This window comes from Carcharodon carcharias, chromosome 18, assembly GCF_017639515.1.
Source record: "Carcharodon carcharias isolate sCarCar2 chromosome 18, sCarCar2.pri, whole genome shotgun sequence".
Taxonomy (NCBI): Eukaryota; Metazoa; Chordata; class Chondrichthyes; order Lamniformes; family Lamnidae; genus Carcharodon; species Carcharodon carcharias.
Genome location: NC_054484.1, coordinates 2007003 through 2033108, shown reverse-complemented (window position 1 = coordinate 2033108; position 26106 = coordinate 2007003). Strand labels below are relative to the sequence as shown.

Here is a 26106-nt window from a genome sequence, read left to right as displayed (position 1 = left end):
TGCAATGATTTTGTGAAGTGTTGCTGTGAGCTTCCATTGGTTTGCCAATTTAAATATCTATCCCACTCCCACCCATTACCATCTCCTTTTGCCTTGCACTATTGTCCTCTTTTGTCATTTAATCTCTCTTGCCTTCCACCCCATCACAGATCTTCCCTTTTGTTCTTTCTTCCCATAGAGTCATATAGTTACACATCACAGAAACAGGCTCTTCGGCTCATCCTGTCTAAGCCGGCCATCAAGCACTTATCTATTCTGATCCCATTTTTCAGCACTTGGCCCGTAGCCCTGTATGCTATGGCATTTCAAGTGCTCATCTATATATTTCTTAAATGTTGTGAGAGTTCCTGCCTCTACCACCCCTTCAGGCAGTGTGTTCCAGTTTCCAACCACCCTCTGGGTGAAAAGGTTTTTCTTCAAATCCCCTCTAAACCTCATGCCCCTTACCTTAAATATATGCTCCCTGGTTATTGACACCTCCACTAAGGGGAAAAGTTTCTTCCTGTCTACCCTATCAATGCCCCTCATAATTTTGAATCCCTCTACCAGGTGCCCCCTCAGCCTTCTCTGCTCTAAGGAAAACAACACTAGTCTATCCAGTCTTTCTTCATAGCTGAAACACTCCAGCCCAGGCAACATCCTTGTGAATCTCCTCTGCACCCTCTCTAGTGCAATCACATCTTTCCTATAGTGTGGTGACCAGAACTGCACACAGTACTCCAGCTGTGGCCTAACTAGCATTTTATACAGCTCCATCAAAACCTCCCTGCTCTTATATTCTATGCCTTGGCTAATAAAGCAAGTATCCCATATACCTTCTTAACCACCTTATCTCCCTGTGGTGCTGCCTTCAGGGATCTATGGACATGTACACCAAGGTCCCTCTGATCCTCTGTACTTCCTAAGGTCCTATCATTCATTGTGTATTCGCTTGCCGTGTTAATCCTCCCAAAATGCATCACCTCACACTTCTCAGGATTAAATTCCATTTGCCACCCCTCTGCCCATCTTATCAGCCCATCTATATCGTCCTGTAATCTAAGGCTTTATTATTTATGACACGATGAATTTTTGAGTCATCTGAACTTACTGATTATACCTCCTATATTCACATCTAAATCATTAACGTACACTACAAACAGCAAGGATCCCAGCACCGATCCCTGTGGTACACCTCACCCTTCCCACTCCTGTATTTGTTTAAAACCCATTACATCTCTAACTTTTCTAGTTCTGATAAAATGTCATAGGCTTGCAACATTAAATTTGTGTCTTTCTCCACAGGTGCTGAGTATTTCCAGCCATTTATGTTTTTTTATCACATATGAAGGATGTCATGAAGAGATGTTAATGTCTATAATGTCATTGGAAATTACTTTTTTAAAATAGAGTTCTAGTGGGGTTTGTATCTATGTGTGTCCAAGTGTGTCTTAATTGAATTAAAGCCAGCCAGTCTGTGTGCTTTTATATATAGTAATTTTGAGATCTTAATTAGATAAACGTAAGGAGGGTAGAAGGTAAAGTGTAAATTTGCATTTGTTAAAAGAATCCATTCAAGGCTGTGGGTGAAATCTTATACCTAGCTGGAAGACGCTGGAGAAGTAGTAGTGGGGAAGAAAGAAATGGCGGAGGAACTGAATAGGTACTTTGCGTCAGTCTTCATGGTGGAAGACACAAGTGACATCCCCAAAATTCAAGAGAATCGGGGGGGCAGAGGTGAGTATGGTAGCCATTACCAAGGAGAAGGTGCTAGGAAAACTGAAAGATCTGAAGGTGGATAAATCACCTGGACCGGATGGATTACACCCCAGAGTTCTGAAGGAGATAGCTGAAGAGATAGTGGAGGCGTTAGTGGTGATTTTTCTGGAATCACTGGAGTCAGGGAGGGTCCCACAGGACTGGAAAATCACTAATGTAACCCCCCTGTTTAAGTAGGGAGTGAGGCAAAAGACGAGAAATTACAGGCAGCCAATCTTCTATCCATACTAGTACCTTGCCTCTAACACCATGGGCTCTTATCTTACTGAACAGCCTCCTATGCGGTACCTTGTCAAAGGCCTTTTGGAAGTCCAAGTAGATAACATCCATTGGCTCTCCTTTGTCTAAACTACTCGTTAGCTCCTCAAAGAATTCTAACAGATTTGTCAGGCATGACCTCCCCTTGATGAAACCATGCTGACTTTGCCCTATTTACAGGCCGATTAGCCTGACCTCGGTCGTTGGTAAGATTTTAGAGTCCATTATTAAGGATAAGATTTCAAAATACTTGGAAGTGCATGGTAAAATAGGATATCTACTTGAACTTCCAGAAGGCCTTTGACAAGGTGCTGCACAGGAGGCTGCTCAGTAAGATAACAGCCCATGGTGTTAGAGGCAAGATACTAGCTTGGATAGAAGATTGGCTGCCTGGCAGGAAGCAGAGAGTGGGGATAAGGGGGTCCTTCTCAGGATGGCGGACGGTGACTAATGGAGTTCCGCAGGGGTCAGTGTTGGGACCACAACTTTTCACTTTATACATTAATGATCTAGATGAAGGAACTGAGGGCATCCTGGCTAAGTTTGCAGATGATACAAAGATAGGTGGAGGGACAGGTAGTATTGTGGAGGCAGGGAGGCTGCAGTAGGATTTGGACAGGTTAGGAGAATGGGCAAAGAAGTGGCAGATGGAATACAACGTGGGCAAGTGTGAGGTCGTGCACTTTAGTAGGAAGAATAGAGGCATGGATTATTTTCTAAATGGGGAGAGAATTCAGAAATCTGCAGTGCAAAGGGACTTGGGAGTCCTGGTGCAAGATTCTCTTAAGGTTAACTTGCAGATTGAGTCGGTAGTTAGGAAGGCAAATGCAATGTTGGCATTTATTTCGAGAGGACTAGAATATAAAAGCAGGGATGTGCTGCTGAGGCTTTATAAGGCTCTAGCCAGACCACATTTAGAATATTGTGAGCAATTCTGGGCCCTGTATCTCAGGAAGGATGTGCTGGCCCTGGAGAGGGTCCAGAGGAGGTTCACGAGAATGATCCCAGGAATGAAAGGCTTAACATATGAGGAACGTTTGAGATCTCTGGGTCTATACTCAGTGGAGTTTAGAAGGATGAGGGGGAATCTGATTGAAACTTACAGAATACTGAAGGCCTGGATGGAGTGGACGTGGGGAAGACGTTTCCAGTAGTAGGAGAGACTAGGACCCGAGGGTATAGCCTCAGAGTAAAGGGAAGACCTTTTAGAACAGAGATGAGGAGAAACTTCTTTAGCCAGAGAGTGGTGAATCTATAGAATTCATTGCCACAGAAGGCTGTGGAGGCCAGGTCATTGAGTGTATTTAAGACTGAGATAGATAGGTTCTTGATTGGCAAGGGGATCAAAGGTTAAGTGGAGAAGGCGGGAGAATGGGGTTGAGAAACTTATCAGCCATGATTGAATGGCGGAGCAGACTCGATGGGCCGATTGGCCTAATTTCTGCTCCTATGTCTTATGCTCTTATGGTCTAAGACACCAAGCAATGTGATTATTTTTTTCAGCTTACTAATAAAATTGGTAGGATGAAAGGATGTTATTGTTAGAAGAGGTACATTCAAAGAGAAAGATATGTATAAAGAAGAAAAGAGATTGTGTGTAAGGTAGAGGCATTTTAAGATCCAACATGTGTGAGAAGCCTCCAGCCTGTAAGTCTCAAGTCTGTCTGCAAGGACCCAGAGCTGAAAGAAACTTATTTTGAATGCGACTGTCCAGGGTGTGCTTTGCCCGGTGTCTGTTTAAATCTATGAGATTTACTGTTGCCTTAACGGGGGTGTAACTGAGAGTCATATTAATTAGGGGATTTTGCAGTTATTATGGTAGTAATGTTGTAGACTTATGGATATGTTTACAATCTTTCTTGTACTAATAAGTGTTTAATTTAGTTTTATAAAGACCTCTTGAGACTCCGTGGTCTTATTACTAATGAATTCAAAGTCTGCATCTCGAAACATACAAATTGCAAAAATGGATTATGACAGTTGTTTCAAGTTTCCCTCTGGGGTTTGAACAACTCAGCCCTTATCATTGGTTGTGTCATAATAAAGGACTAATGCAGGCACAATGGGACAAGTGACCTTCTTACACATCTCTATGAAAAGCTTTGCAATGTTTCTAAGAGATGTGATAGTGAACTATATAAAGGAAGCATTTTTTCTTGCTATCAGGATAATTTATGGGCTCCAAAACAAGCATGATCACCCGTTACAGATCTCTCAAATCTGCATCACATCACATTTCTACTTCTCTTTAGCTCTGAAGAAGTCATTTGGATTTGAAACGATAACTCTGTTTCTTTCTCCACAGATGCTGCCAGACCTGCTGAGTTTTACCAGCATTTTCTGTTCTTATCACAAACCTGCATTTTACCAGTCTATCATCTCATCTTATCTAGTGACTCTCAAACAGCCCTAATCCTAACTTTCTTAACTAGAATTTAGATGGTCTCTGCTAAATAAGCCAAGGCATTAGCTTTCTGTGGATACTATGACCTGTATGGCCCCTCCATCTGTTTAATGTTGTGCCTTTCTCGGTAAAATGATCAAAGCTAAAACTGAATCTGTTTCTCTAATGGTTTTAATGTTTCTTCTCAGCTGGTAATATTCTGCTGGTGGCTCATGCTTCAACCCTGGATTGCTGCACACGCCCTTTGCTGGGGCTGCCTCCGAAGGACTCCAAGGAATTTGTACAAATGATTAGAAAGGTAGGATGTTTTAAACTGAGAAATCAAGAAGAGGCTAAGCTACTGGTGGGGCCACTGCCTTGGCACTCGTTATTGGGTGAACTGGAGAAGCCAAAAGTGATGCTCATTGAAGGCTAAATCACCAGGATTGGGTTCATGGGGAAGGAGAAAGGTTGGGGGTTGGGTGCAAGGGAGCATGAAGTAGAGGGAGGTAAAGGAGTGGGGGAGGAGGAAGGAGGTGGGGGAGGGGAGGCAAAGGGGGCAGAGGAGGAGAGGAGTTTGAGGGGCAAGAGAAGGAGGGAAGGTGGAGGGGGCAGGGAGAAGGGGAGGTGGAGGGGAGAGGGAGGTAGAGTGGATGTGGAATGTGTAGCAGAGGAGGTGAGGTGGAGAGCAAGTGGAAGGGGCAGAAGATGTGGAGAGGGTAGGGGAGATGCAGAGATAGTAGCGGGGGTAGGGAAGGAGGGGAGGCAGAGAGGAGGTTGACAGGTGGAGAGGTGGAGGTAAGGGGAGGAGTGGAGACTGAGGAGGGGTGGAGCAGGGAGGAGGTGGAGAGGTTTGGGGAGGAGGGAAGGTGGGGCAAAGGAGAGGTGGATGTGGGAGGAGTGGTGGAAGGGGAAAAGGGAGGCAGAGAGGATGGAAGGTGGAGAGTAAGGGGAGCCCGAGACAACTGCTGTGTCACTCTGGGTCCTCCTGTTCCCACAAACACTTCAACATTCATGATTCTAGAACAAATCACCGCTAAAATATTCTCTTCATCTTCCCTCTGGTTCTTTTGCCTATTATCCCTTATCTGAAACTTCCTGACTGCTGACTGTTCAGCCTCTGGAAACAATTTCTCCTTTAAATATCTTCATGGTTTTGAACACCTTCATCAAAACTGCCCTTAATCTTCTCAGGTCTAAGAATAGAACACTAGCTTCTCCAGTCTGTCCACAAAACTGACGTCCATCATTCTTCTGTACCACCTCCAAGGCCTTGACACTCTTCAAAAATGTGGTGCTCAGATTTGGCCACAGTACTCCAATTGGGGCCTGACCAGTGATTTAAAGATTCAACATAACTTCTTTGCTTTTTGTACTCAATGTGCTGTATTTTCATCATTGACTCGGGAATTATGAGTCAGGCTGTTTGCTGACATTGCGTTCCAAGCTCTGAATGAACCCACGCACACTTGTTATTTTCACCCCAAGGAGTCAGGGGTGGGCTGGAGTCAGGGCTGCTGCCTCCCAATGTAGGCCCAAGGTGGGTGGATGCTGAGGCCAGCAGTTTAGAAGACCTGCCTCCTTTCATTGGAACATTGGCCCAGTTCTGTGGATGACTGTTAAGCCCCCTGGTCCTCACCCTCCTACTCCCCATATCCACTCAAATCTCCCATGCCCTCTCCAAGCTCCCATGCCCCCTGCATATGCCTTAGTATATCCCATGCCCAATCCATACCCCAATGCCCTATCCATACCCCTAATATCTCTCATTCTCAAAGCATATCCCCATGCCCGCTCCATTCCCATTCATATCCCCCATGCTCCCTCCATATCCCCTAACCTCTCCCAAGCCAAATCCATACCCCCTAATATTTCCCATGCCCAATACATATCCCCAAGCCCCTCCACAGGGGATGATGGTGACATAGCGGCAATGTCACTGGTCTAGTAATCCAGAGCTCCGGGCTAATGCCTTGAGGGCAAAAATTCAAATCCCACCACAAGCAGCTGGTTGAATTTAAATTCAATCAATAAATCTAGAATTGGAAACTAAATTCAGTAATGGCAGCCATTATTGTCAATTGTTGTAAAAGCCCAAATAACTTTGAGGGAATGAAATCTACCTTCCTTACCTGGTCTGGCCTATATGTGACTCCAGACCCACAGCAATGTGGTTGAACCATCACTAGCCTCTGAATTGGCAAGCAAGCCACTCAGTTCAAGGGGAAGTAAAGATGGGCAACAAACACTGGCCTTGTCAGCAACACCCACATCCCATGAAAAAAATAAAGAAATATCTCCCATGACTCCTCCATAATTCCAAGCCCCCTCTATACCCCCTAATATCTCCAATGCCCTCTCCATAACCCCTCTGGACGTACCTACCCAGTATCCATTTTGTACAGAACTTGTGAGCCCTGTAATAACACTGGGAAGTCTTTGAAATGCTCATGCAAATAAAAAAAACTCATCTAATCAAACTCCACTTGAAAAAAATTGCCCTTCATAGAGGCTCATATAACTGTCAATAAAACACACAGCCATTGAAAAACCAGTTGGTCAGCTATCAGTTCATTTTTTTTCTCTAAGGCTCAGCAGATGGACTTTCAATCAAAGAAGTCTAGCATCTGTTCAGCTATTTCAAAGGCTCAGAGCTCTGAGTCCAGATGATACATTGAAATCAGATTCTCAATACTCTTGAATGCAGAAGGGGATCCATCGATTAGGTAATGTACTCTAAAGTACCCTAAACATTTGTACAATGCTGGTCAATTTAATGACCTGCCTGTTTGGAAAATTCACAATTGAGTATACATCTAAAAGACTGAACCTGATGTCACTTTGAGTGGTCGCCACCTGCTATGATTCCAACACCGACCAAAATGGCAGCTGGCGGAAATCAGGTGGGAAATTTGACTCTAAGGTCCCCACCTCCATTTTTGGCATCTGACAGGAGTTTGCCCTGTGATGGCAAAATCTGGCTCTATGCCTCTTTATAAAGCTGAAGATCCAATATGCTTTTTTAACAATTTTCTCAACTTGTTCCATCACCTTCAAAGATTTGTTTACATACAGTCCCAGGTAGCTCTATTCCTACACTCTATCTAAAAATTTAATTTCTATTGTCTCTCATTCTACCTATCAAAATGCATTCATCTGCCAGGTGTTTACCCATTTCATTCATCTGTGCCCCTGAAGCCTGTTATTGTTTACACATTGTATACTACATTTGCAAGTTTCATGTCACCTAAAAACTTTGAGTTTATGCTCTGTATACCCAAGTACAAGTACAAGTCATTAGTGTATGTTGAAAGGAACAGTGGTTCTAATACTGAATACTGTGGAAAACTACTGCATACCTCCCTCAAGTCTGAAGCTCATGGAACTAAAGGCAAATTATTGACTAGGTTAGGAAATTGGCTGAGCAATAGGGCAGGACAATGACATGAAGACAGGTGGTATTGTAAGCAGCATAGATGGAACAAAAAAATTACAAGAGATATTGATAGGTTAAGTTAATGGGTAAAACTGTGCCAAATGGATTTCAATGTAGGCAAATGTGATATTATCCACATTAAATCTAAAAAGAACAGAACAGGGTACTTTCTAAGTGGTGAAAAGCTAGAAACAGTGGAGGTCCAAAGGGACTTGGGGATCCAGGTACACAGGTCGTTAAAATATCATGAACAGACACGGAAAATAATAAGAAACAAGGCTAATGGAATGCTGACCTTTATAGCTAGAGGAATAGAATTCAAGAGTGTAGAAGTCAGCTATGCAAAGTCTTGGTTAGGCTACACCTGGAGTACTGTGAGCAGTTCTGGGCACCACACCTTAGGAAGGATATATTGGTGTAGATTTACTAGAAATACAAGACAAGGGGCAGGATTTTCCCATCAGCCAGCCAGCATGAAACACACGCTGACAGCCTCAGCGCTGCCGGGACGGGGGCAGGAGGGACACAAGCGCTGAAGTCTGCACATGCACGGGGCAGTGCTCACAGAAAGCTTCCTAAAGGCACAGAGCTGCCTCAGGGAGCTGAAGATTTTTAAAATGAAAAATAAAGATTCTACAAATAATATAAACATCCCCACATGTGGCACAGTCACATGAAGAAGGACATGTTAAAAATGATTTTATAAAATGTTATTTTTTTTAATTACTGTTGGAAACCTCATCCCGCCCATGGATGAGGTTTTGCAAAAGTGCAAAGGCCGCCTGGCTTATTCACCCACCCGCCAACCGTAAGATTGGACGGGCAGTGAAAAATTCTACATAATCAAGGGCCTTAATAGGCCTCTTGTTGGTGGGCTCGCTGCCAGTGGAGAGAGTGGATGTTTCTGTTGCCAATCAAGTGGGCTGCTTTGTCCTGGGTGATGTCAAGCTTCTTGAAAGTTGTTGGAGCTGCACTCAACCAGGCAATTGAAGACTATTCCATCACACTCCTGACTTGTGCCCTGTAGATGGCTTTGGGGACTCAGGAGGTGAGTTACTCACTATAGGATTCCTAGCCTCTGACCGGCTCATGTAGCCACAGTATTTATATGGCTGGTCCAGTTAGTTTCAATGGTGACCCCCAGCATGTTGATAGTGGGGGATTCGGTAATGGTAATGCCATTGAATGTCAACAGTGTCATGAAGCTATTAATGTATATAATATTTTGGAATTTTTTTTTAAAAAATAGAGGTTAGTCTGTGGGTATATCTTAATTGGATTGACACCAGCTAGTCTGGGTGCTTTGATATGTGCTAGGTTTGAAACGTAAGAGAGATAGCGTGCATTTGCATTTTTGGAATAGAACATTCAAGATGTGGGGTGAAAACTTGATGCCTTTCTAATAGCTACCGAGCAATATGTTTATATCACTAATAAAATTGGTACAATGAATGGGTTTTCATTGTTAAAAGGTAAAGTTCAAAGAGACTGGTGAGACAATGAGAATTTGAATTCAATCAGTGGTAGTAGGTATAACTTCAGTAGTTTTTGGGTGTGCAGGGCAGAGGCAATGTAAGATCTGAAGGCAGCTGCAAGCCTCCAACTGACTCCACAGTGAAAAGAACCTCATTCTGAATTCATAAGGTGAAAATGCTTTGCCTGGTGTTTGGTTAAGTCTATGGGTTGCTGTTGCCTTAATGGAAATTAGTTTGGGAATTTGTTAAAAGTTATGATAGTAGTAATTGGTAGCCATGTGTACATATATTTTAACCTGTGTAAACTAATAAAATGTTTCATTTAGTTTAATGTAAAACCTTGAGAACTAGTGGTCTGATTCCTGAGTTTAGAGTCGCATATCAAACATAACACTTAAAATTATTGGTTATGACAGTTGTTTAAAGTTTCCCTCTGGAATTTTTAAAATAACTCAGCTTTACCAACTGCATCGGTCATAACAATGGGCAATGATCACATTCTCTCTTGTTGGAGATGGTAATTGCCTGGCACTTAAGAGGCGCAAATGTTACTTGCCACTTGTCAGCCCAGGTCTGGGTCTGGTCCAGATCTTGCTGCATTTGGACATGGACTGCTTCAGAACCTGAGGAGCTGTGAATGGTGCTGAACATTGTGCAATCAACAGCGAACATCCCCACTTTTGACCTTATGATGGAAGGAAGGTCATTGATGAAGCACCTGAAGATGGTTGGGCTGAGGACACTATCCTGAGAAACTCCTGCAATGATGTCCTGGGGCTGAGATGATTGACCTCCAACAACCACAACCATCTTCCTTTGTGCTAGGTATGACTCCAACCAGCTTAGACTTTTCCCCCTGATCCCCAGTGACTCTAGTTTTGCTCGGGCTCCTTGATGCCACACTCGATCAAAGTCCAGTTCTGGCACCATACTTGGGGAAGGATGTGAAAGTATTGGACAGAGTATAGAGGAGATTCAGAAGAATGATTCCAGGGATAAACATTGTAGCTATGAAAATAGATTGGAGCGGTTGGGACTGCTTTCCTTGGGGCAAAGAAGGTTGAGAGGAGACTTGATAAAGGTATATTCAAGATCCTGAAGGGTAAGAACAGGGTAAATGGTGATAAACCCTTTTGTCCATGTTTGAACCAAGGCTCTAATGAGGTCAGTTTATCACTTAAGAGAGGATCAAAAACTGGAGGACACAGATTCAAAATAATTGGCAAAAGGAGTAAAAGTGATGTGAGGAAAACATTTTTTCATCCAGAGGGTGGTTAGAGTCAGGTACAAACTTCCTGAGGCGGTGGTGGAGGCAGATTCGATTGAGGTACTAAAACAGGAATTGGATTGCTATCTGAAATGAATGTGCAAGGTTATGGGGATAAGGCAGGGGAGTGGGACAAGGTAGAATGCTCTTTCAGAGAGCCAGTGCAGACTCAATGAGTCAAATGGCCTCCTTCAGCACTGTAAAGATTCTGTGAAATGCTGCCTTGATGCCAAGGACAGTCACTCTCACATCACCTCTGGTGTACAGCTCTTTTGTTCATGTTTGAACTAAGGCTGTAATGAGGTCAGGAGCTGAGTAGTCTTGTCAGAACTCAAACTGTGCATCAGTAAGCTGGTTATTGCTATGCAAATGGCGTTTGATAGCATTGTTGATGACCGCTTCCATCACCTTATTGATGATGGAGAGTAGACTGATGGGGCGGTAACTGACTGGGTTGGATTTGTCCTGCTTTTTGTGTACAGGACATACCTGGGTAATTTTCCACATTGCTGGATAAATGCCAGTGTTGTAACTGTACTGGAACAGCTTAGCTAGGGGCGCAGCAAGTTCTGGAGCACAAATCTTCAGTACTGTTGCCAGAATATTGTCAGGGCCCTTAGCCTTTGCAGTATCCAGTGCCTTCAGCCGTTTCTTCCTATCACGTGGAGTGAGTCGAATTGGTTGAAGAATGGCATCTGTGATGCTGGGGACCTCCGGATGAGGCCGAGATGGATCATCCACTCAGCACTTCTGGCTGAAGACGGTTGCAAATGCTTCAGCCTTATCTTTTGCACTGATGTGCTGGGTTCCTCCATCATTAAGGGTGGGGATGTTTGTAGAGCCACCTCCTCCTCAAGTGAGTTGTTTAATTGTCCACCATCATTCATGGTTGGATGTGGCAGGACTGCAGAGCTTAGATCTGATCCATTGGTTGTGGGATCGCTTAGCTCTATCTATCGCTTGCTGCTTATGATGGCACACAAGTAGTCCTGTGTTGTAGCTTCATCAGATTGACACATATTTTTTAGCTGTCAACCTGGTGTTGCTCCTAGCATGCCCTCCTGCACTTTTCATTGAACCAGGCTTGATCCCCTGGATTGGTTGTAATGGTAGAGTGAGGGATATGCTGGGCCATGAGGTTACAGGCTGTGTTTGAGCACAACTCTGCTGCTGATGACCTTTGGCGCCTCATGGATGCCCAGTCTTGAGTTGCCAGATCTGTTTTAAACCTATCCCATTGAGCACGGTGGTAGTGCCACACAACACGATGGAGAGTAATCCTCAATGTGAAAACTGGACTTCGTCTCCACAAGTACTATGTGGTGGTCACTCCTACCAATACTGTCACGGACAGATGCATCTGCAGCAGGCAGGTTAGTGAGGATGAGGCCAAGTATGTTTTTCCCTCTTGTTGATTCCCGCACCCCAGTCTAGCAGTGATGTCCTGTAGGACTCAGCCAGCTCAGTCAGTACTGGTACTACCGAGCCAGTCTTGGTGATGGACATTGAAGTCCCCCACCCAGAGTATGTTTGCACCCTTGCCACACAAAGTGCTTCCTGCAAGTGGTGTTCAAAATGGAGGAGAACTGATTCATCAGCTGAGCTAAGGGCGTGCATGATAATCAGCAGGAGGTTTCCTTGCCCATGTTTGACCTGATGCCATTTGGCTTCATGGGGTCCAGAGTCGATGTTGAGGACTCCCAGGGCAACTCCAACTCCCTCCCGACTGTATACCGCTGTGTCCCCAGCTCTGCTGGGTCTGTCTTGCCAGTTGGAGAGGACATACTAGGGATGGTGATGGTGGTGTCTAGGACATTGTCTGTAAGGTATGACTCCATAAGTATGACTATGTCAGGCTATTGCTTGACTAGTATGTGAGACTGCTCGCCCGACTTTGGCACTAACCCCCCAGATGTTAATAAGGAGGACTTTGCAGGGTTGATTGGGCTGAATTTGCCATTGTCGTTTCTAGTGCCTAGGTCGATGCCAGGTGGTCCTTCCAGTTTCATTCCTTTTAGACTTTGCAGCGGTTTGATACAACTGAGTATGGCTTGCTCGGCCATTTAAGAGGGCATTTAAGAGTCAACCACATTGCTGTGGGTCTGGAGTCAAAATCCTGGAACTCTCTCCTTAACAGCACTCTAGGTGTACCTACAGTGGTTCATGAAGGTAGCTCACCACCACCTTCTCAGGGGCAATCATTATCGATGGGCAATAAATGCTGGCCTAGCCAGCGATGCCCACATCACATGAATGAATAAAAAAAACATGTAGGGCAGGTAAGGATGACAGATTTCCTTCCCTAAAAGACATTGGTGAACCAGATGGGTTTCTACAACAATCACTTCATAGTTATCATTAGACTTTTAATTCTAAATTTTTTTATTGAATTCAAATTCCACTATTTGCTGTGGTAAGATTTGAACCCAGGTCCCTAGAGTATTACCCTAGATTTATTGAATTATTAGTGCAGTGAAAGCACCACTACACCACCTCCCCCTACTCTGACTAATCTGTAGTTACCAGGTTTACCCTTCTCCCCATTTTTGAACAGTGTTAAACATTTTCCAGTCCTCTGCATCCTTTACACACTAAGGAATAGCTTCAGAGGCGACATGACTATGGCAAGCTACAGTACACAACATGCACAGTGCACAAAGGCAAAAGCATTTCTCCAAGAATGCCCCTTTCCATACAAAGAAAAAGCACATTGCGTGCACTGTCATTTACAGTTGCAAATTATCCATTTACACAACGTATAAATAAAGTCATCACCTATGAGCAGAAAACTAGTCATTCGAGTCTGTCTCTACAGATGCATTGCATATATAATCTTTAAAGTGTCAGGTCTTCTAATTGTATGCGTGCAGGTCGTTGTTGGTTATTCGTCTGGTGTTTGCTGGTTCCTGGTGTGATTTTGCTGCTCCGGGGAATGTCGTTGCCATAGCGAGTGTTGCCGTTGATCCATTCCATTTGTTGGGGGTAAAGTTGACTTCTGGGACTGATCTTTAAGGAAGGATGAATGTAAATGCATTGGAGGCTGTTCAGAGGAGGATTGCTAGATTGATTGCAAGGGAATTAAAGGTTATTGGGGGTAGATGGGAATCAGAACTTGAAACACAAACAGATCAGCCATGATCTTATTGAATGGCAGAGCAGGCTAAAGGGGCAGGATGGCCTACTTCTGCTCCTATTTCGTATGTTTATATGATAGTCACTCAGTTCCTTGTTCAGTTGGCGAAATCAACTCCTACTCATCAGCTGACTGCTGTGAAGGAGCAGCTTCTCCGGTTACCCATATATGTCCATGGTTGCGACAATATATCTGGTTGTTCATTTTCACCATGTACGATTTGAGGTGACAACTGCTTTAAAACAGTTCCAAGCTGCCAAATGCACTGATCTTAGTCCCGTGTGTTGAATGTTTGCACTCTGACTGGCTCTCCAACTCTGAAATTTGGCTGTCTGTTATTTCATTTTGATTTTGTCACTCATTCCTGTTACTACTTCTGACTTCAGTAGTTTTTTTAGTGATTAGAAGAGTAGTCTGGATGAGGTGTGACATTAGTCACCAGACTGGACTACTTTCCATGCTTTGTCCATGCAAAGCACTACAAATCTCTTTTGGTACATAGAGGGTTACCAGTTCAATTTGACTTGTTTCAGCTGAGATTTTTAAAAATTCTTTCATGGGATGTGGGCATTGCTGGCTAGGCCAGCATTTTTTGCCCATCCCTAACTGCCATTGAGACGAGGGGATTTTGTTTCATGTCTACTATCTGGAACCATAGATCTTCTTTCTTCCCATTGCATTGGCCTCGCAGCTTAGTTTGCCCTCTTGGGGTGAGCACTGTTCCATCATTTAGGCTCCACTTTACCTTCAATGGCTTCATTTTTGGGTCACCATCTTGAGCAACTTCACACAGGTCTGCAAAGCTCATGATGTTGTATGTGGCAGCAGTGTCTATCTGACACTTCATGTTAATTTGATGTTCTCCTTCTGCAGTCATCATTCCCATAGTCACAAGCCACTTTTATCTTGAGACTTGACAGTTCTCAGGTATAGAGTAATTCATTAGAATCATCATCTGTGTAGATTGATTCATCATAATCATTGTACGACATCCCTCCAGCAACCATCTATATAGACTTGCATTTCTTCTTTCTAGCAAAACACTTGAGTGCAAAGTGATTCATCTTCTTGCAGTTGGAGCACTGCTCTCCCCTCACTGGAAATGCTTCCTTCTCTTTTGTGTGGTGTCCTCTGCAATATTTACATCCAATACTTTGGCCTTGATCTTTCTGCTGGCCCTTTTGTAAATAGTCCTTCCTTTTGTCCATTGTCATAAGCTTTGACTCTCTTGTCAATATTTCTTCCTGATCAATGTTCTCCCCTTCTTCCTGAATTCTGGGATTGAACATGTAGCATTCATAAACAACATTAGTAGAGTTTAAAGTGTGTCTTCAAAATTTCACAAGACTGACTTTTCTGCTCCTCAGTGGGGTCTAGTTTAGTAACTCAAATGCTCTAATTTAGTAACTCAACCATGCCCCCGCCTCCACAAGAAGATCTCTATTTTAGTCTTTAACCTGTCACACCCTTCCTTTGATTCCTCTTTCATTATTTTATGTTATAAAAGACTTGAGTTCCCTTTTATGTTGCTAATCTATTCTCATAATCTTTCGTTCTGCCAGTCCTATTTCCTTTTTCAGTTCTCCTGTGCTCTCTACTAAATTATGAATTTTATATTTATAAGTCTCCTCTTACTGCTTCATTTGCATTTTTATCTCTTTATATTTATATATATTTCACAATGTGATTAAATTTATCCTTTAAGTTATATTTTGTACTTTAATGCTTTCATTAAAGGGAAGGCAATAGTTACAGGGGATTCAACCGTAAGAGGAATAGATAGGTGTTTCTGTGGCCGCAAATGAGACTCCAGAGTGGTAGGTTGCCTCCCTGGTGCTAGGGTCAAGGATGTCTCAGAGCGGCTACAGGACATTCTGAAGGGGGAGGGTGAACAGTCAGTGGTCATTGTACACATTGGTACAAACGACATAGGTTAAAAAAAAGGGATGCAGTCCTAAAAGCAGAATAAAAGGAGTTAGGAATAAGTTGAAAAGTAGGACCTCAAAGGTAGTGATCTCAGGATTACTACCAGTGCCACGTGCCAGTCAGAGTAGAAATAGCAGGATATATCGGATGAATACGTGGCTGAAGAGATGGTGTGACGGGGAGGGTTTCAGATTCCTGGGATATTGGGACTGGTTCTGGGGGAGGTGGGATCAGTACAAACTGGACAGGTTACACCTGGGCAGGACCGGGACTGATGTCCTAGGGGGAACATTTGCTAGCGTGGTTGGGGAGGGTTTAAAGTAAAATGGCAGGGGGATGGGAACCTATGCAAGGAGTCAGAGGAAGGGGAATCAAAGACAAGAACAAAAGACAGAAAGCGGAATAAGAAAAGTGATAGGCAGAGAAATCAGGGGCAAGAATCAAACAGGGCCTCAGTGAAAAATAGTGGGAATGGGATAAGCAATGTTTAAAAGACAAGCCTTAAGGCTTTGTGCTTTAACGCGAGGAGCATTCACAATAAAGTGGATGAATTAACCACACAGATAGATGTAAATACGTATGGTATAGTCAGGATTACGGAGACATGGCTGCAGGGTGACCAGGGATGGACCTGAACATCCAGGGGTATTCAGTATTTAGGAAGGACAGACAAAAAGGAAAAGGCGGTGGAGTTGCATTGCTGGTTAAAGAGGAAATTAATGCAATAGTGAGGAAAAATATTAGCTCCGACGAGGTGAAATCTGTATGGGTAGAGCTGAGAAACACCAACTGGAAAAAACATTAGTGGAGGTTGTATATTGACCCCAAAACTGTAGTGGTGATGTTGGGAGTGGCATTAAACAGGAAATTAGAGACACATGTAATAAAGGAACATCTGTAATTATGGGTGACTTTAATATGCATATAGATTGGGCAAATCAAATTAGTAACAATACCATAGAGGAGGAATTCCTGGAGTGTATACAGGATGGTTTTCTGGACCAATATGTTGAGGAGCCAACTAGAGAACAGGCCATCCTTGACTGGGTATTGTGTAATGAGAAAGGAATAATTGGCAATCTAGTTGTGCGAGGGAATTCTTGGGGGATGAGTGACCATAATATGATAGAATTCTTCATCAAGATGGAGAGTGACGAAGTTGATTCTGAGACTTGGGTCCTGAATCTTAATAAAGGAAACCACGATGGTATGAGGCATGAGTTGGCTATGATGGATTGGGAAACGTTACTTAAAGGGATGATGGTAGGCAATGGCAAACATTCAAAGAGTGCATGGGTGAACTGCAACAATGGTTTATTCCTGTCTGGCACAAAAGTAAAACAGAAAAGGTGGCCAAACCATGGCTTACAAGGGAAATTAGAGATAGTATTAGACCCAAGGAAGAGGCATACAAATTGGCCAGAAAAAACAACAGACCTGAGGATTGGAAGCAGTTTAGAATTCAGCAAAGGAGGACCTTTGATTAAGAAGGGAAAATAGAGTACGAGAGTAAGCTTGCAGGAAACATAAAAACTGACTGTAAAAGTTTGTATAGGTATGTGAAGAGAAAAAAATTGTTGAAGCCAAATGTAGGTCCCTTACAGTCAAAAACAGGGGAATTCCAGACACCCACTACCCTCCGCGAAGTAAAGTTCTTCCTCATCTCTCTCTTCCACCCTCTGCCACCTATCTTGAATCTATGTCCCCCTGGTTCTAGAATTCTCCACCAAGGGAAACAACTTTATCCTGTCCACTCTATCTATTCCCCTCATAATTTTGTACACCTACTTTGTTTCTGTCTTCACAAAGGAGAACATTAATAACATACCAGAAATGTTGGGGAACACAGGGTTTAGTGAGAGGGAGGAACTGAAAGAAATCAGTATTAGTAGGGAAATGGTGTTGGGGAAATTGATGGGATTGAAGGCCGATAAATCCCCAAGACCTGATAATCTACATCCCAGAGTACTTAAGGAAGTGGCCCTAGAAATAGTGGATGCATTGGTGGTCATCTTCTGAGATTCTATAGACTCTGGAACAGTTCCTACAGATTAGAGGGTAGCTAATGTAACCCCACTATTTAAAAGGGAGGTAGGGAGAAAACAGGGAATTATAGACCAGTCAGCCTGACGTCAGCAGTGGGGAAAATTCTAAAGTCCATTATAAAAGATTTAATAGCTGAGCACATGGAAAACAGTGGCAGAATTGGACAGAGTCAGCATGGATTTATGAAAGGGAAATCATGCTTGACCAAACTACTGGAATTTTTGGGGATGTAACTAATAGAGTTGATGAGGGGGAGCCGCCAGTGGATGTGGTTTATTTGGACTTTCAGAAGGCATTCGACAAAGTCCCACATAAGAGATTAGCATGTAAAATTAAAGCGCATGGGATTGGGGGTAGTGCACTGTGATGGATAGAAAACTGGTTGGCAAACGAGAAACAAAGAGTAGGAATAAACAGGTCTTTTTCTGAATGGCAGGCAGTGACTAGTGGGATACTGCAGGAATCGGTGCTGGGATCCCAGTTATTCACAATATATATTAATGATTTAGATGAGGGAATTAAATGTAATATCTCCAAATTTGCATATGACACAATGCTGGGTGGGAGGGTGAGCTGTGAGGAGGATGCAGAGATGCTACAGTGTGATTTGGACAAGCTGAGTGAGTGGGAAAATGCATGGCAGATGCAGTATAATGTGGATAAGCGTGAGGTTATCCATTTTGGTAGCAAAAACAGGAAGGCAGATTATTCAGCAGGTCTGGCAGCATCAGTGGAGAAGAAAAGAGTTGACGTTTCGAGTCCTCATGACCCTTCGACAGAACTTGAGTTCGAGTCCAAGAAAGAGTTGAAATATAAGCTGGTTTAAGGTGTTGGTGGGGGGGGGGGGAGAGAGACAGAGAGAGAAGTGGAGGGGGTTGGTGTGGTTGTAGGGACAAACAAGCAATGATAGATGCAGATCATCAAAAGATGTCACAAACAACAGAACAAAAGTACACATAGGTGTTAAAGTTGGTGATATTATCTAAACGAATGTGCTAATTAAGAATGGATGGTAGGGCACTCAAGGTATAGCTCTAGTGGGGGTGGGGAGAGCATAAAAGATTTAAAAATATTTAAAAATAATGAAAATAGGTGGGAAAAGAAAAATCTATATAATTTATTGGAAAAAAATAAAAGGAAGGGGGAAGAAACCGAAAGGGGGTGGGGATGGAGGAGGGAGTTCAAGACCTAAAGTTGTTAAATTCAATATTCAGTCCGGAAGGCTGTAAAGTGCCGAGTCGGAAGATGAGGTGTTGTTCCTCCAGTTTGCGTTGGGCTTCACTGGAACAATGCAGCAAGCCAAGGACAGACATTGGAGAGACCAAACGTAAACTGGGCAACCGCTTTGCAGAACACCAGCGGTCTGTCCGCAAGAATGAGCCAAACCTCCCTGTCGCTTGCCATTTTAACACTCCACCCTGCTCTCTTGCCCACATGTCTGTCCTTGGCTTGCTGCATTGTTCCAGTGAAGCCCAACGCAAACTGGAGGAACAACACCTCATCTTCCAACTAGGCACTTTACAGCCTTCCGGACCGAATATTGAATTCAACAACTTTAGGTCTTGAGCTCCCTCCTCCATCCCCACTCCCTTTCTGTTTCCCCCTTCCTTTTATTTTTTTCCAATAAATTATATAGATTTTTCTTTTCCCACCTATTTCCATTATTTTTAAATATTTTTAAATCTTTTATGCTCTCCCCACCCACACTAGAGCTATACCTTGAGTGCCCTACCATCCATTCTTAATTAGCACATTCGTTTAGATAATATCACCAACTTTAACACCTATGTGTTCTTTTGTTCTGTTGTTTGTGACATCTTTTGATGATCTGCTTCTATCACTGCTTGTTTGTCCCTACAACCACACCAACCCCCTCCACTTCTCTCTCTCTCTCTCTCCGCCCCCCACACACACACCTTAAACCAGCTTATATTTCAACTCTTTCTTGGACTCGAACTCAAGTTCTGTCGAAGGGTCATGAGGACTCAAAACGTCAACTCTTTTCTTCTCCGCCGATGCTGCCAGACCTGCTGAGTTTTTCCAGGTAATTCTGCTTTTGTTTTGGATTTCCAGCATCTGCAGTTTTTTTCTTTTTATTTTAAGGCAGATTATTATCTGAATGGCTATAAATTGAGAGAGGGGAATGTGCAACGAGACCTGGGTGTCCTTGTACACCAGTTGCTGAAGGTAAGCATGCAGGTGCAGCAGGCGGTAAAGAAGGCAAATGGTATGTTGGCCTTCATAGCCAGAGGATTCGAGTACCAGAGCAGGGATGTCTTGCTGCAATTGTACAGGGCCTTGGTGAGACCACACCTGGAATACTGTGTGTAGTTTTGGTCTCCTTATCTGAGGAAAGATGTTCTTGCTGTAGAGGGAGTGCAGCGAAGGTTTACCCGACTGATTCCTGGGATGGCGGGACTGACATATGAGGAGAGATCGGTTCGATTAGGATTGTATTCGCTGGAGTTCAGAAGAATGAAGGGGGATCTCATAGAAACCTATAAAATTCTAACAGGACTAGACAGGGTAGATGCAAGAAGGATGTTCCCAACGGTGGGGGAGTCCAAAACCAGGGGTCACAGTCTGAGGATTTGGGGTAGACCATTTAAGACTGAGATGAGGAGAAATTTCTTCACCCAGAAAGTGGTAAGCCTGTGGAATTCATTACCACAGAAAGTAGTTAAGACCAAACCATTATATGCTTTCAAGAAGGAGTTAGATATAGCTCTAGGGGTGAAAGTGATCAAAGGATATGGGGAGAAAGCGGGAGCAGGCTATTGAGTTGGATGATCAGCCATGATCATAATGAATGTCGGAGCAGGCTCGAAGGGCCGAATGGCCTACTCCTGCTCCTAGTTTCTATGACTTGACTCAGAAGCCTGGTCTTGGACTTTGTATTTTGAATTTAGTCTGTGAACTGAGTAAAAACAAGGGGTGGGATTTTCTCACCTCGCCCATCACTGGAATCATCCGGTCCTCCCAAAAGTCAATGGATTTTTGGCTGCACTGCTGAATCTCCCACACCGGATCCTGCCACAATAGGGCCAAAAAATCCTGGCCAAAGTCTCTAATTTCCCTATCGGCACTGCTAGCACTCAGCTGATCATTTTTTTTATCCTTGTCTAGCAGTTTCTGCCAGGAGAAAAACTGGGGAGCAATTTAAAAAGTTTCATCCAGATACTGCTGTTAAGCTTTTCTTAAAACAAGAACACAACTTCTCAAGAATGAAAAAAACTGATGAATAAGTAGACCCTTGCGGCTTTTTTTTGTACTTTTAAAATAACTTTAGTGTATTCAATTGAAAGAAAGCAGTCATATTTATAATTAGTTCCCTTTTCAAAGTCATACATTGTTCTCTTTTAATGTTATATTATAATCACTTAGTAAAATTAAAGCATATCAGGAATCAGGAAAGTTGAGTTGGTTGAAAAAAGGACAAGAGGGATGAGCGTTCCTTGGAATGTGTATAAAATAATTTTTTACAGCAGGATGTTTCCAGTCCAGCGATGGGACATGCATTTTGGACCTGGTTCTGGGGAATGAGTTGGCCCAAGTGAATCAAATATCAGTGGGAGAGCCTCTAGGGGACAGTGATCATTGTAGCATAAGGTTTAGGTTAATCATGGAAAAGGACAGGGAACAATCCAAAGCAGGGATAATTAATTGGGGGAAAGCCAACTTTAATGGGGTGAGAATGCACCTGAGTCGAGTGAGTTGGAATCAAATGTTGGCAGAAAAGACAGTGGCTGAACAATGGGCCACCTTCAAAGAAAAAGCATTGCAGGCAGTGTCAAGGTACATTCCCTTGGTTATCCACTTTGGTAGAAGGAACAGATGTGCAGAGTATTTCCTAAATGCTAAGAGATTAGAAAGGGTAGATTTACAGAGGGACCTGGGTGTCCTTGTCCATAAGTCACTGAAATCTAACATGAAGGTGCAGCAGGTAATTAGGAAGCTAATGGAATGTTAGCCTTTATCACAAGAGGATTTGAGTACCGGAGTAGTGACGTCTTGCTTCGATTGTATAGAACCTTGGTTAGACCACACCTGGAGTACTGAGTGCAGTTTTGGTCCCCTTACCTCAGAAAGGATATTATTGCCATAGAGGGATCGCAATGAAGGCTCACCAGACTTGTTCTGGGGATAGTGGGACTGTCTTATGAAGAGAGTTTGGAGAAACTCTGCCTGTATTCTCTACAGTTTTGAAGAATGAGAGATGATCTCATTGAAACCTACAAAATGCTTAAAGGAATAGACAGGGTAGTTGCAGGTAAAATATTTCCCCTGTTTGGGCAGTCTAGAACCAGGGTACACAATTTCATTATAAGAGGGAAGACACTTAGGACTGAGATAAGGAGAAATTTCTTTATTCAGAGGGTTATGAATCTTTGGAATTCTCTACCCTAGAGGGCGTGGAAGCTCAGTCATCGAGTATGTTTAAGGTAGATATTGATAGATTTCTGATTGACAATAATGTAAAAGTTTATGGGGATAGTGTGGATAAAAGGCATTGAAGTGTTCAATCAGCTATGATTGTATTAAATAGAGGAGCAGGCTCGACAGGCTGAATGGCCTTCTCCTGTTCCTATGTTTCCTATGAAGGGGAAAGGTAGGACAAATAACTCCAGAGCGCACTGGCTGAGTACGGAAAGACCAGAGAGGAAGTGAAGAAACTAATAAGAAAAGCAAGGAGGGAGCACGAAAAGAGGCTGGCAGTGAACATAAAAGGGAATCCTAAGATCTTCTATAAGCATGTAAATAATAAAAAGGTGGTAAACGAAAGAGTAGGACTGATTAGGGACAAAAAAGGGGACTTGCATGTGGAGGTGGAGAAATGGTGGAGGTGTTGAATGAGTACGTTGCATCTGTCTTTACAAAGGAAGAACTTGCTACCCAGGCCAAGGTGAGAGAGGAGGTAACTAGTACAGCAGAAGAACTTACAATTGAGGGGAAGGAGGTGTTGGAAAGTCTACCTTTACTTAAAATAGATAAGGTACCAGGACTGGATGAGATGCAACAAGAGTACCGAGGGAAGTGAGAGTAGAAATTGCAGAGGCACTAGTGATAATCTTTCTGTCTTAGACACAGGGGAGGTGCCAGAGGACTAGAGAACTGCAAATATTACACCCTTGTTCAAAAAAAGGTGTAAGGATAAAGCTGGCAACTACAGGCCAGTTAGTTTGATCTCAGTGGTAGGGAGACTTCTGGAAACTATGATCCGGGATAAAATCTTAACAAGTGCAGGATAATTAAGGAAAGCCAACATGGATTCATCAAGGGAAAATCATGTTTAACTAACTCACTGGAGTTTTTTTGAGGAGGTAACAGAGACGGTTGATAAAGGAAATGCTGTTGATGTGGTGTATATGGATTTTCAAAAGGCATTTGATACAGTGCCACACAACAGACTTGTGAGCAAAATTCTAGGTCATGGAATAAAAGGGAAAGTAGATGCTTGGATAATAAATTGGCTGAGTGACAGGAAACAGAGACTAGTGATAAATGGTTGTTGTTCTGATTGGAGGAAAGTTTGTAGTGGAGTTCCTCAGTGGTCAGTGTTGGGACCCTTGCTCTTCCTGATATATATTAATGACCTAGACTGTGGTGTGCAGGGCATGATTTCAAAATTTGCGGATGATACAAAGTTTGGAAATTTTGTCAACTGTGATAGGGATAGTCTTGAACTTCAAAAGGACATAGACATGTTGGTGGGTTGGGCAGACAAGTGGCAGGTGAAGTTCAATGCAGAGAAGTGTGGGGTGATTTGTTTTGGCAGGAAAGATATGGTGAGATAGTATAAAATAAAAAGACAGCCTCTAAAGGAGGTGCAGAGGTGTATACATACATAGGACATTGAAGATGGCAGGGCATGTTGAGAGAGCAGTTAATAAAGCATATAGTATCTTGGGATTTATTAATAGGGGAATTGAGTACAAGAGTAAGGAGGTCATGTAGAACTTGTATAAGATACTAATTAAACCTCACCTGGAGTACTGCGTCTAGTTCTGGGCGCCATACTTGAGGAAGGGTGTGAAGACATTGGAGAGACTGCAAAGGAGATTCACAAGAATGATTCCTGGGATGGAGAACTGTAGCTATGAGGATAGATTGAAGAAGTTGGGACTGTTTTCCTTGGAGAAAAGAAGGCTGAGAGGAGACTTGATAGAGGTATTCAAGATCCTGAGAGGTATGGACAAGGTAAATAGTGAGAAACTGTTCCCACTCAAGAGAGCATCAAGAACTAGAGGGCACAGATTCAAAATGATTGGCAAAGGGAGGATGTGATGTGAGGAAAATTTTTTTCATCCAGTGGGTGGTTGGAGTCTGGAACAAACTTCCTGAACGGGTGGTGAAGGCAGGTTTGATCGAGGTATTCAAAATGGAATTGGATTGCTACCTGAAAAGAGAGAATGTGCAAGGTTACGGGGATAAAGCAGGAGAGTGAGACTATGTGGAATACTTTTTCAAAAAGCTAGTACAGATGTGATGAGCCAAATGGCCTCCATCTGCACTGTAAAGATACTGTGAAGTGTTGAGAGGCAAAACTGAAGTGGTACAGTATGCCACTGGCAAGAACATGCAATTATAGGAACAAGTTTACATGGACAGACTCCATAATAAATGTGGTCACAGGGAAGTGGCATAATATGTAACAAGAACGTGAATGAAGTAAGATCTTTAATCTATAATAGAATTGATGGTTAAAGAACATTTTACAGGAATACTCCAAGGCCTTTTTAATGTAAAGTTGATTTTTTGAGTTCACGTTGTGTAATGCTTGTCATTTTGCTGCAGATTCCTGCTCTTGGATTGTGCTGCTGTGAAGAAGTCAAAGAAACAAAGAAGTGGCAAATGATTGAACCCCCAGTCAGGACGCTGACTCATGGGCCCAACCCAGCTTTTAGCTGGAAAGAAACCATATTTCAAATTTAAGGACATTATGTTGAATGCATAATTTCTTACCATTGAATGAATTTTAACATGCAACTAGGTGAAGGCAGTGGTTAAATAACTGAAGTCTAACTTAGTAATAACATTGAATGGACATAGAGCATAAGAAATAGGAGCAGGAGTGGACATTCGAACCCTTGAACCTGCTCCACCATTCAATACAATTATGACTAATCTTTGACCTTAATTCCACGTTCCCACCTGTTACCCGTTTTCCTTGATTCCCCCTAGAGTCTAAAAAATCTATCAGTCTTGAATATACTCAATGACTGAGCATCTACAGCCCTCTGTTCCAAATTCCAAAAAGTTCACAACCCTTTGAGTGAAGAAATTACTCCTCATTTCAATCCGAAATGATCAATCCCTTATCCTGAGATTATTCCCCCGGGATTGAGACTCTCCAACTGGAATAAGTAATATGTAGCAAGACTTCTTATACTCCAATCCCCTTGCAAAAAAGGCCAACAGGCCATGTGCTTTCCTACTCGCTTGCTGTGCCTGCATGCTAACTTTGTGTTCCTTATGTGAGGACACTTAAATCTCTCTGAACATCAACATTTACAAGTTTCTCATTATTTAAAAAATATTTAATTTTTCTATTGTTCCTTCCAAAGTGTAGAACCCCATATTTCCCAATAATATGTTCCAGCTGCTACCTTGTTGCCCACTCACTTAACCTTCTATATCTCTTTACAACCTACATAAAAACATATAAATTAGGAGCAGCAGTTGGCCACTTAGTCCTGCTCCACCATTCGGTAGTATTATGGCTCATCTGATTGTAGCTTCAACTCCGCATTCCCGTCTACCCCGATAACCTTGCACCCGCTTCTGTATCAAGAATCTATCTACCTCTGCCTTAAAAATATTCAGAGACTCTGCTTCCACTACCTTTTGAGGAAGAGAGTTCCAAAGACTCTCAATCCTCTGAGAGAAAAAACTTCTCCTTCTGTCTGTCCTATATGAGCGACCCCTTTTTAAACAGCGGGCCCTAGAACTAGATTCTCCCACAAGAGGAAACATCTGCTCCACATCCACCCTGTCAAGACCCCTCAGGATCTTGCGTTTCAATCAAGGTGCCTCTTACTCTTACAAACATGCGAACAAGGAGCAGAAGGCCATTCGGCTCCTCAAGCCTGCTCTTCCATTTAATAAGATTGTGGCTTTTCAGATAGTAACCTCAAATCTGCATCCAGCCTACCCCTGAAAACATTTCACCTCCTTGCTTAACAAGAATCTATCCACTCCTGCCTGAAAAATATTCAAACACTGTTTCCACCGCCTTTTCAAGAAGAGTTCCAAAGACTCACAATTCTCTGAGAAAAGATTTCACCTCAGCTCCATTTCAAATCGGTGATGCCTTATTTTTAAAGCAACCCCTAGTTCTAGGTTCTCCCATGAGGGGATTCTATCCACAGCCACCCTATTAAGACCCCTCACAATCTTATGTTTTAGTCAAGCCGTCTCTTACTC

The 26106-nt window shown here is 42.9% G+C and overlaps 1 protein-coding gene across 1 annotated transcript in view; it reads left to right on the top strand.

Annotated features, from left to right (window-relative positions):
* Nucleotides 1-24615, top strand: part of LOC121290902 (ubiquitin-associated and SH3 domain-containing protein A-like) — a 247238-nt gene extending 222623 nt beyond the window's left edge. The window contains exons 14-15 of the mRNA XM_041211939.1: nucleotides 4609-4718; nucleotides 24478-24615. Coding sequence (XP_041067873.1) covers nucleotides 4609-4718; nucleotides 24478-24615 — 248 coding nt within the window. The remainder of the gene's footprint in view (nucleotides 1-4608; nucleotides 4719-24477) is intronic.
* The last annotated feature ends 1491 nt before the right edge of the window (nucleotides 24616-26106 follow it).